At 45.6% G+C, this 12,218-nt stretch overlaps 1 protein-coding gene across 2 annotated transcripts in view; it reads left to right on the top strand.

Moving 5' to 3' along the window:
- Window positions 1-12,218, top strand: part of LOC147692685 (uncharacterized) — a 430,724-nt gene that overhangs the window by 344,592 nt on the left and 73,914 nt on the right. For both annotated transcript variants that reach the window (XM_086938862.1, XM_086938863.1), the window contains 4 exons: window positions 3,135-3,317; window positions 5,023-5,115; window positions 11,043-11,129; window positions 11,700-11,733. In XM_086938862.1, the coding sequence (XP_086794988.1) occupies window positions 3,135-3,317; window positions 5,023-5,115; window positions 11,043-11,129; window positions 11,700-11,733 (397 nt within the window). The remainder of the gene's footprint in view (window positions 1-3,134; window positions 3,318-5,022; window positions 5,116-11,042; window positions 11,130-11,699; window positions 11,734-12,218) is intronic.

Here is a 12,218-nt window from a genome sequence, read left to right as displayed (position 1 = left end):
GACCTTCGTATAATAGATCTAATGCTGAAGCAGAGAATTTGTGATTCTTTTTAAGTACCTAAATACATGAATTTACAAAGAAACGAAAAAAGAAAATGATTCCTTTTGCCTTACTCTGGGGACTTGATGCCACCATGTGGCAAGACTAGATATTGCTCCTCAAGTTCTGCTCTCTGTTTCTTACTGCACATCTACACAACCACTCCCAATTACGTACTTTCAGGACCACATAGAGCACTAGAATAGAAAACAATCGAAAGTGCAAAACTGGAATAAAAGTAATGTGGAGGTAAAATTGAACAAGCATTTACAATGCAACAGTCTCGCCTTTGCGAAAGTTAGAACTATTGGCATTGTAAATGACAACATTGTTATTTATGTGTTGGGTTTGAAAACAGATAAATAAATGGCATTGTCATTTACAATGCCAATAGCTTAATCTCTCGCAAATGTGAGACCTATTGCATTTGCACCCACACATACACAGAGCCACACACACACAGAGCCACACACACACAGAGCCACACACACACACACAGAGCCACACACACAGCCACACACAGAGCCACACACACACACAGCCACACACACAGAGCCACGCACACACACACACACAGAGCCAACACACACACACACACACACACACACACACACACACACACACCAACACACACACACACCCACACACAGCGCCACACACACACACACACACACACACACACACACACACACACACACACACAGAGCACCACACACACACAGAGCGCCACACACACACAGAGCGCCACACACACAGAGAGGGTGTGTGAGGGGTTGTGAGGGTGAAGGTGTGTGAGGGGTTGTGAGGGTGACGGTGTGAGGGTGTGTGAGGGTGTGAGGGTGGGTGAGGGTGAGAGGATGGGTGAGGGGTGAGTGATGGTGAGAGGGTGAGAGAGGGTGAGTAAACAGTACATGCCCTAAAGGTATTTCCCCACAAGATGCCATGAATGTTGCTAGAGAGTAAAGGCCATAAACCTCTCAGTACCTACTGCTGACACAGGGGCACTTACAGTGTCGGGCACTTTAGACAGCACATTGCAAAGTGAACTGCTACGATCATAGATGCTACTTTAACTCAACTCAGTGCCCTTACGATATCGGTCATAAAAAAGATGATAAACCGAGTCCACACGCAGTGGTTCCAGTCCTTGCACTTAAAATGACGGAGTCGTAAGTAAGTGCTCGACTCCGTGGGGCTGGCTTACTGACTTCAGCATTTTTTCCCTTGCAAGTTAGCAGCCATGAAACCACACTCGTGTTTTGAAAAAAAGATTGTAAAGTAAGCATTCTTCTTTAACTATTTCAGTTGGCTTCCCATGGTCAAGTAACACAAGGTGAGCTATCGTTTTCTCCATTGGTCTGTGCCGGGAAGGGCATGAAAACGAATGCTGCACAGTCACGTGACTCTCTTTAAACCAGTTACACTTTTCAATGTAATAAGTTTATAAATGCTGAGTGATACTTTCGTAGTTAGAGGGCTGTAGCGCCTTCAGACGTACAGAAGGACACTCTTTTCTTACTACTGTGGCTCCCTTCACCCCAGCCGCCACACGACGCACAACGAAGTACCCTCCTGCACAGTCGGGTGAGGAGCACCCCACATTTTATTTCAGCGCTCGCCTCTCTACCTGTATCTGTCATTATTGCCCATGTACTGACAGGGACTTATCCCATTATCCGGGTCCTCTGATCCTAATCCTAAAGTCATACAGGTCGAAGTACACGTTATATATAATCCATGTTCACTCCAGCATCGTGATGTATTCAATATCTAATTGTCTTACAGCTTCTTTTCCTATTGGCAGTTGATTGGAAATATTTCCAGTTATACCTTACTCGTTAAACCTATCCTGTGAAGACTGGATCGTAAGATTTTAAAATGTCACACATGTGCTGTATTGTGGGTCACACGTGCTGTACATGCTGATAACATAACATGTAACATTTGCCTATAGGAAATAGCGTTCTGGGCAGATATTGGGTAATCTGTTTTGCTACCTTGATGGCAGATTGAACAGTTCTCAGTTCCCATGTGTTCTATCCTCCCAAATGAACATAAAACTTACAAAATTGAACAGTTGTAAGTCGGCTTCCCAGTTCTCAAAGGCGTTTACAAGCCCTGTAGTCTGTGGATGAACGTTCACAGAGTGTTATTGTGAATCAGTTTAATTTCACAGATTGTATGCTCGTATGATTTATGCCACACTATTCCACATCCACAAGAGATGGCGCCAATTGTCTTTTACTAGGAGTCAATACATAGGTATTTTATAAATCCGAAATCAGACACAAACGGGGTCCAGAATGTTTGGATCCAGGTTATACATCAAAACGCGTCTCCACATGTTATCTGGAGGGATTTGCATGGCGAACACACATCAGAAAGAGTGCAGAGTGGTGGGGCGGGGCAGGGGCAGAAAATGGAGTGGGGAAGCTATAAAAATGTCCTGGGATCAAACCACACAGACACACAGTTCCCCCAGTTTGTTTTTGCACCCCTCAAAACTTCAGAACTCAGAATGCAGAGCTAAGTCGCACACTTTTGAAAGCAGACTCTGTCCTGGGCATGGACTATAGCTTGACAGTTGTCACATACTTGCAACCCATACTTTTTCTCTTAAATCGCATAAGTGTAGCCCGACCTTCTGGCCCCTCCGTCCGTTGCAGCTCTTGGTACACGTGTTGCTACTTCTTCTGTTCTTGCTTGTTTTGTGTCAGTTGTTCTCCTTATCTTATTGTTAGTGCATTTGCTGTTCTGTTGCTGGTATCAATGTAGCCACTGCTTCAGTGTCTTTCCTTCTGTTATTGCTACTGATGGCATTGTCCCCACTGTTTAGCACCTATTGTTTGTCATTTGGCTCTGCTGCTGCTGTAGTTGTTTATATTGTTGGCACCGTAGATCTCTTCCACACAGTGTTTTTGGTATTGTTGCTGCTACATCAGTTCTACTACCACTACTGCTCAGTGGCAGGGTACCACCCCCACCTCCCCTAGTGATAGTGCTCTACAGATCTGCATAACAAATCATAGTTCCAGGATTTACACCTGCCATAACCTGTATTTATGTGTACACCTTGTGTTTTTCTATTCTGCAGGAGATCCAGAGTCTGCTTGTGAGCTGGAAGGGGCCAGATTTGTGCGCCTTTGGTGAGCTGGTGCTGGAGGGAACATTTCGTGTCCAGCGCATGAAGAAAGAGCGGGCTTTCTTCCTCTTCAGCAAGATGCTGCTGATTGCCAAGAAACGGGGGGATCAGTTTGTCTACCAAACACACATCTTTGTAAGCTAAGTAAAGTGATGCTGTGCATTCTGCATGCCCCTACAGAAAATGTTATTCAGGCAGAATCCCAACATTCTTTCATTTACATGCATGCTATCAACAACTCTATTTTGGAATGTCACAGAGGGGGGTTACATTCCACCCAAAGCTCAATTGCAATGAATCAGGGAAATGGAAGCCTGCTACTCACCCGTGGGGGCCTCAAAGCACGGGTCGGGGGTCAGCAGATCCCTTCAGCCGAATAGCCAAGTCTTGGGAGCCTTCCTGAAGGGGTTCAGGGAGGGCGGGCGTCTAATGTCGATCGGGAGCTCGTTCTAGGACTTGGCCACGATGTAGCAGAAAGCTCTTCCTCCTGTTTTGGCTCTGTGGATGCGTGGGGTTTCTGCAAGGACTAGGTTGGCAAATAGGAGCTTTATTTTGGGTGCGTGGAGGGTTAGTCTATCATTGAGGTATTGGGGTTCGGTGTTGTGTAGGCATTTGCAGGTGTGGGAGAGTATCTTGAAAGTGACTCTTTTCTCAACGGGGGAGCCAGTGGAGATTCCGTAGGTGTTGGCTGATGTGCTCGTGTCAAGGGATACCAAGGACGAGTCTGACGGCGGTGTTTTATATCGTCTGGAGCTTGTGGAGTAGAGACTTGTTTATGCCGGCGTAGAGGGTGTTTCCGTAGTCCAGTCTGCTGGTAATGAGTGCGTAGGTGACTGTCTTCCTTGCTCGGGGGGATCCATTTGAAAGCCTTACAGAGGATACAGAGGGTGTTGAAGCAGCTGGCGGCAACGGCGTTGACCTGTCGGTTCATGGAGAGGTTGGAGTCGAGTACAATGCTGAGGTTCCTGGCGTGGTCCGGGGGGGTCGGGGGGCTTCCAAGGGCGGTGGGCCACCAGGTGTTGCTCCATGCCAATGAGGTGGTTCCAAGGACAAGGACTTCTGTCTTCGCTGAGTTGAGCTTCAGACAGCTGTTGCTCATCCAGGTCGCGACGTCCTGCATTCTTTCCTGGAAATTGAGTCTGGCGGTGGTGGGATCCTTGGTGAAGGAGAGGATGTTCTGGATGTCGTTGGCATAGGATACTATGCGGAGACCGGGATGGTTGTGGAGTCGGGTGTATGGTCGTTGAAGTTGTCTTAGAGGTTTTTGGATTATTATTGTGTAATACCATCATTACATCAAGTGTGTAATACTTGTCCATGACCAAACATAAATAGTCCCTGTCCTGTGACTTGACCCATTTGGGAGATTTCTATTTTAGCCTTGTTCTTATAATGTATCTAGCATTCTGTTTCATATTCGATATTTCTGTATAATTTCCTTCTAGAAAGATATCTGATGAAAGAACTCCATTCTGAATTCTGATGAATACTTGTCTCCCATTAGCTTTGTGGGTGAAGGCAGTTTAGTCTCCCTTAGGAGGGATTCCATTTTATTCGAGCCTTGCCAAGCACAAAAATCAAACTCTGGTGCCAACTTCCACTGATGTTGGCCATTGCCGTCAGGAAACTGACAAAAATGACATCATATTACCTTGTATTTCTAATCTTAAAGCTGCAGCTTTTACTGTTTGTGTGTCATCTTTGACGGTTGTGAGCAATTTTGGAGAAGTTGTGTTTTTGACCTAAGGCAAGACTCAAGTCAATGAAATTGTGCATGGGCATTTCACAGTTTTACCAAATGACCTAAAAATGCACCTCATTCTTGTGTCCCCTCCTGCAGTGTTGCAACCTTGTCCTGATCGAAAATGTGAAGGATTCTTTGAGTTTCAAAATTTCGGATCTCAGCATTCCTAAGCAGCAACAGGTTGTCCAGGTAAGGCCCTCGCTCAGAATAGGACTGATGTCTAAATGAAACCTGGGAAACTGTTAAGTACCATTCCCCTACTGTTTGCAACAGGAAATCATGTGCAAATGTTCTAGAAGTGCTATCCCACAAATACGTTGGATCCAATGTCCTTCTTGTGTATACTTCTCAGCTTTGCTGCCCTAGAGATGCAGTGGATGGTGGGTTCAATAAATATGCACTTCCCATCCTTGCTGCCGCACAGGATCAAGACCTTCAGTGACCACCCAATCTATATACATTCCACCCTAAAGATGCAAGCTGTTCTGAGTCCAGCAGATCTGTACAGTGAATCCAGAAATGCTACCCACATACAGGTCCCAGCAAAATCACCCCTCTTGGGTCTATTCAGTTGTCAATTCACAAAGTGTAAATCCAGGACACAAATTATCCTTCTTCTTCTCATGCAAGAGTCCTAAATTAAAAGAGAGTGAAAGTCCTGAACCATCCTGTTTTTCTAAGTTGTGAATTACAAGAGGTATACGCAACGCAAACACTTCGTGGTCCATTGCAGAGATTTTTACCTTTGTGATCTAAGACCCCAACCAAGATGTTGCTCGCATGAATCAACATATAGATGCTGGAAATCCAAGCCAAATCAGACAGTTTATTTCTGTAGAGGTTTTCTATTTTGCAAACCATGTTGCCATCCTGTGGCAGTGAGTCTGTAGAACCATATATTGTTGCTGTGAAGTTCCTACATGTATTATCATTGTAAGAATAAGTCTGTGATTCATGCTCTGCGATGGTTTGATGTTATTCATGCTCAGCGAGGGTTTGCTATTAAGTTCATGATGATGAGCTGCTGAGTGGGAAGTGACCAACTGAGGCTGATGCAAGAGGAAAGGAAGATGGTGGGCTGATAATGCTTGCTTGATTCCTTTCTGCCTCATTTGGTGAGCTCAGTCCCTTGAGGCGAGTCGGAATGGTCATCCGCAGTCACAATCCGTGAACTGGGAAGCTTAAGACCCTGGGATCCGGTTTCAGAGCCTGGTGGGCTAGCATGGAGGAAACTAATAAAGTAGGCACTGGCAATGCCAATATGTCTCCTTTATTGTGTTTGTCAATGGTTTTAGGTGAACTTGAAGATATATATCTCCATGGTATGTGTGAGAAGGTGGCCTGATATGCAGTGCTCACTATTCTAGTGAACACTATGTATCAGTCCAGCAACCCTTATTGATGATTGGTTGTAAGTCAACCTTATAGACCAGCTATCCTAGTAGCGTGGATACGAGCAGTCTAAGGCTAAAAACTCGAGAGGGCGTGTTAAGCCAGCTGTTATACCACACATATACCCCTTGAACACCAAGTGAAAGGACACCACACAAGTGTTATGAAAATAAACATTGTATTTATTAAGATCACAACAGTCCTGTACTCTTTATGAGGACAGGGTACTAAGCACAACACAAAACTCTTACGAAAATACTTAAGTTAGCACAGTATATACAAATGCCCGAGGGGCACGGAAAACCATATACTCTGAAAGTGGAATTCAAAATTACTAGCAGGTAAGTACAGTACTAATAGGCTTTGGAATCGCTAGGTCTTGACTATAGAATCTTCAGATTACTTCTAGGAGGCCTAGGGGACTCGGGTGCAGAGTGTGCACTCTCACGCGGGATGCGGGACAAAGTCTATGGTAGCTAGATTTCAGAAAGTTAGTGTTCTCGGGCGAACCCGACCTGGTAGGAGGAAAACGAAAGTGGATTCTGACCCTTGGATAGTGAGGCTAAGCTGGGGCACCGAAATGCCGAAGTTACCTAGCCCAGGGGCTGCAGCTGCATATGTCTCAAAAGACGTCGGGAATCCTCGTAGACGGACCAGGAGCCTGGAAGAAAGATGCTGGCAGGCGACCAGTGAAGAGAGTTCGAAATGATCCAAGCCTGGATCTTGAAGAGAGATGACACCTGAAAGCAGAGGGGACCAAGTTCGAGACTACTAGCCAGTAGTCAGGTGGCACCAGGAGGGCACCGGATGGTAGTCACCTCGACTAGGTGAGTGGGTGACGCTGTGCTCTGCAGATCTCATGGACCAGGAGGCGTTGTCGGCGACCAGGATGGAGGAGCGAGCTGTCCCACGATGGATGAAGCTGTCGGCATCGCTGGACCCAGGATTGGGCAACAAAGCCTTGGCAAATTCAAGCCCACGCGATGGACTCAAAATGGCGTCTGGAGTGGACCAGGAGGGTCCGGGTGCTTCTCTTTTGGAAGGAAGCAAGGGCCAGTCTGGAGCAACCAGACCAGCAGCAGTGATGTCGTCGGGCGTCGTGAAGAAGGCCACAAGCCAGCCGGCTAGTAGCCAAACAATGCGGTGAGCAGCAAAAAGCAGAAGGGCCCCACGCAGATCGTGGAGATGCTGGAGGGCTGATCTTCGGTGCTGGAGCCGCTCAGGGTCGGGGCTTCTCGGACCCCAAAGCACTCACCAGTGGAACACTCGGTGGGCTTGTTACAAAGAAGTTGTGCGGTCTTGGCGATCGTCGGTCCCTCGAGGTCTCATCGCACTCACGGTTCTCAGCTTGGCTGTAGAGGTGAGTAGAGGTCAGAGGTGCCAGGGAAGCCGGGTCTCGTCGAGCTGTGTCGTCAGATTCCTGAGGAAGGACTTGCAGCAGACCGCAGTGTTCTTAGGATGGTGCATGCGGATGCAGGGTGACTACTCCTTAGCCACAAGGGAGAATCTTGAAGAAGAAATCTTGATGTCCTTTCGCAGAAAGTCGTGTCTTGATTCCAAAGATGATCTAATTTGAACAGGGGGCCCGCTCCTATCTTTATACTAAGAAAAGGGGCTGACCCGGTGACTAGGTCCTGCCTATGGGTGGGACTAGGAGGGGGGTGGTTACACCCCTCTCCCATGCCGGACTTTCCCCAGGCCAGGGGCTGGTGTGCCCCTGGAACTGGTTCTGACCGGCCTATGCGTAGTGAGCACCGGGGTGCCACTCAGCAGTCACCTTCCTGTAAAGCCCTGCCTACCCAGGATACACAAAACCCTGTCTGGGACGGTGCTAGCACCGCCCTCGACAGGAAACCCTTTGTCCAGGCTCCCCTCGCTGGAAGGACTCCCAGCTGCAGGGGGTCAGACTCGTGTCTGTGGTGGCAGCATCCATTTTGCGGAGCTGAGGCTTCGTTTAACTTTAACCGGGGTTCACAGTTACATACATGTCGTGTCCCTCTAGAAGGGGGAATGCTAACCCCGTCGCCAGAATTGGCGAGGGGTTAGTATTCCAATTCGTATGACACCTTACTCGACATGTTTTGATAAAGCAATACCAAAGATAGCATTTAACCGCGAGGATTATAATGCACTTAAGAGTATATGGTATGCGATATCATGGAATAGCTATTAGGACTTGGTTCCGCAAGCTGCAGACGGGCTCAGCTCATGCCAGAGCACCATCTCACATGATTCCACGCACTCTGCCTTCAGGATTGTCAAGGCCTGCCATAGGAGTGACTGATAGGAATCTGTGTGTCCATTTTAGGGTTAGATATAGGTATACTATATCTACAGCAAAGGGTGATTACACGACTTTGCCCCAGCTGTCATGCAGCCAGTTGTGTCAAATTTAGGAGGCCAGCCAGGGGTGGCATAATACATGCTTCAGCCCCTGGTAGGCCCTGGGTACACCTATGCCCTGAGTTACAGGGTCTGATAAGGTGGCCCAGGACCAATTGGTAAATGCACCTAGGGTACATGTCGTAATTTAGAGAGAGAACAGCCAGGCTGTGGGTCTGATTGGCAGGCCCACAGCCAGAGAAAGTCGTAAACCAGTGAAACAAAAGCAAAAAATCTGGGTGATCATAGGATTGCAGACCCTACTCTCCTACAGTATGTATATATGAAGTTAGCTATAGAAACCTATATAAATTGACTTTTTGATATTTTGTCCCTCAATATTCTGGTTTGGATATTTTGACCTGTTCATATTTTAGCTTCAATATTCCCAACACACAGCATTTCAGGCAGATAGGACAACACAGATCAGCATGTGACTATCTCTGGTATTCCTGTTTGTGCCAGATAACCCCAGCTTCTGCAATTGAAAGCCACCACTTACATTTGTGTGTGTGATTATATTGTTTTGATGTGTCACACATATATACATTTGATACTATATATCATACATGGGCTTAGTTCTTTAAAAAAATATTTTATTGACTAGAAACCAATATAAATGTTTAAGACTGACCTATGGAAATAGGAAATAAAAAAGGCCTTCTGCTTGTATAGTCAGGTATGGGACATTAAAGGGTTCTGTGTCCAGCACAGTGTTTTAAATGAGGCTTAGGGCCACATTTACACATTTTAGGGATTGTGATTTACTAATTGCGATTCTTTCCAAATCTCAATTAAGAAATCACAATTTCTAAAGTATTAAACCCATTGAGTTTCATTTAGCAATTTCTAATGGAGACTCATCGGCTACCTCATGAATAGTAAGGAGATAGGTTGCAGTTGACAACCCACTAGGAATTGCTGCCATCACAGGGATGGTGGCCTGCTAGGGTCAGCAGATCACCATGTCTGTGGTTGCCTTTTAATAAAGCAATATTTTTTTTAAATGCGAGCCATTTTCCTTAAAGGAAAACTGGATCTGTTTCAAAAAAGGAAAATGAAATATTTAAGTTTCATTTTTTAAGAGGAGGCACTAGTCCAAAGGACCACGGCCTGCTGTTAAAAACTATTTGTTTCTACATTCACAAAGGGGAAGGGGCCCACTGAGGATCCCAGTCCATTTACAAATGGTTACCACCACCTTAAACGTGTCAATAAAAAATGAATGTTTCATTCATACAAACTGGTCCGATATGGTATTAGGAATGGGTGCCCTAAACACACTACTTTTAATACCAAATCGCTGAGCACAAATTTTAATCTCAATTTGTGTCTTGTTCATATATATGAAAACCATTTTGTATTTCTGACTGCAAAAAAGAGTTTGTACATATGTCCTTTAGCCCTTATTACTTTATTAAAACTCTGTTAGTTGCCTTAGGGTGAGTGAGACCCTCTGGTACGTAAAGCTATTGTGTTCGAGCCTTGTGCAGGGACATCACCCGGCTCACTGGAAGGATGCCCTAAGTAGGGGTTTCCTATGAGAATGTAGTTTAGACAGTGAAGCTGTGCAGGTCTTTTGAAAAGACTGTAAAAACTATGCTGTTTAACCCCTTAATTAGGAAGTAGTTTCTGTAAAATGCCCTGTTTGGCTTCAATTTTCCAACATTTTCTTGACAGTCTCTCTCATGACACTTGCTGCATTGGTACAATGTGAGGCTCATTTTGATTGTCAGCTCCCCAGTTAAAATGCGTTCATATGTTTTCAGTTGCTACTCTGTATTTTTGGAGACATCTGACAAACTGATTATTTTGGAACAGCATAGATTCCACTTGCAGCTTTAGACTGGTTATTGGTTTTTAGCAGTGATGGTTTTGTACTTCTATTTAACTAGTAGAATTACCCTTTGCCTTTTCTCTTGTTTATATACTTATAAATATCCCCAAACCCATATGCTACAACTGGATCAATAAATGTAAAAACCAGCCAACTGTAATTTCTGCCACAGTAGACGGTGGAAGGTGACTAAAAGATTTTTGGTGAAAACTCTGATAAAGTTTGATTCCCACCGGTCATCCTCCAAAAGTCAGTCTGCAGATCATGGCTGCTGCACTACAGGATAGGACTCACCAGTGACTTGTCATGCCTTTTTTTCGTGCAGCTCAGCCTTACTCCATTCCCTGCTACACTGTTTAATACCTTCTATATTGCCCCATATGATAACTCTAAGACCTCTCTCCTGTTTGGCAGCAGCTAGTGCTTTATCAACCATCTTGTACTGATATTGTTCCAGGTTGACTTCATGCAATGTGATGACTGGAGATTTTCTTGTGTCTTCTAGGCCAGGAATCAAGAAGAAAAGCGTTTATGGATCCATTATCTGACCCGACTGATTGTGGAGAATCACCCAGCTTCCATCCCCCAGAAGGTAACTTAGCAAAGTGGGCTCAACCCACCAGGGCCGGCTTTAGCACTAGTGCCACCCAGTGCTACAATCAATTTTTGGCACCCCACACCCCATGATAGTCTGCTCGTATTTTCTCACTACCACTTGGCAATAGTGCCCCTCATCTCTCCAATCATAAGTTATTGCTAAACACAGTGCCCACCACTGAGGTCAGTGCCCTCTCCATAGGCCTGCGCCCAGTGTGGCCGCACCAGTCGCACTGCCCTAAAGCCGGCCCTGCAACCCACAGTTTCCACAGCTACCCTTCTTCAAGACTGGAGTTGGGTGTGTTGTCATCATCCTTTCTTCCTGTTACACATAGGAGAAGGAAAGAAGGAGCATATACTTTGGGTGGGCGGATTGAAGGGAATTAATGTGCCTTAGGAGGGGTGGCGGTAGCAATGACATGAAGAGAGGAAGAGGCTGTGAAAGATGGAGACAGAAAGTAGAAGGCAAGGATGAAGGAAAGGCTGAGATGAAAATGGAGAAGTGGGAACAGGTGAAAATAAATAATTCCTGACATGTTAACACCATCTTCTGTTTTGTTTTTAGGCAAAGCAGGTCCTTCTCGAGAACAGCTACCAGTGTAAGTAAAAGTAAAACCTACTCTCTAATACATAGTGAGGCTGGCATTAGATGTGTGTGTATCCCTATCTGACTTTATGGATACGGATCTAATTGCGTGCATCGGCTATGCTATGACACATGAAGCCTCTTTGGATGTTGCACCACTTATTGTCTTCTTGTAAACATCCTGGGATGGCTGTAGACAACCATAAATGACCGTCCACATCCATAGCTCACTCTAGGCAATCCCTTTACACTGCAAACATGCACTCCTCAGTCCAGATATCATTTCGTTTTTAAAAAATGTAAGAGTTTTATATAGCGCGAACTAGACCTGAGACATCAGGAATCAGAGAGCTTTACACGAGCACCTGTTTCGTTACAGATGGACACATTCATTTTTTTGTTAGGCACAGGGAGATTGAGGGATTTGCCCAAAATCACAGGATGTTGAGCGTCGCTGCCGAGACCCGAACCTGGGTCCCCAGCTTCGAGGTCGACCGC

The sequence above is a fragment of the Lissotriton vulgaris genome, chromosome 9 (genome assembly GCF_964263255.1).
Source record: "Lissotriton vulgaris chromosome 9, aLisVul1.2, whole genome shotgun sequence".
NCBI classification, from domain to species: domain Eukaryota; kingdom Metazoa; phylum Chordata; class Amphibia; order Caudata; family Salamandridae; genus Lissotriton; species Lissotriton vulgaris.
The sequence above is the reverse complement of the archived record's forward strand: the minus strand, read 5'-3'. Positions and strand labels throughout refer to the sequence as shown.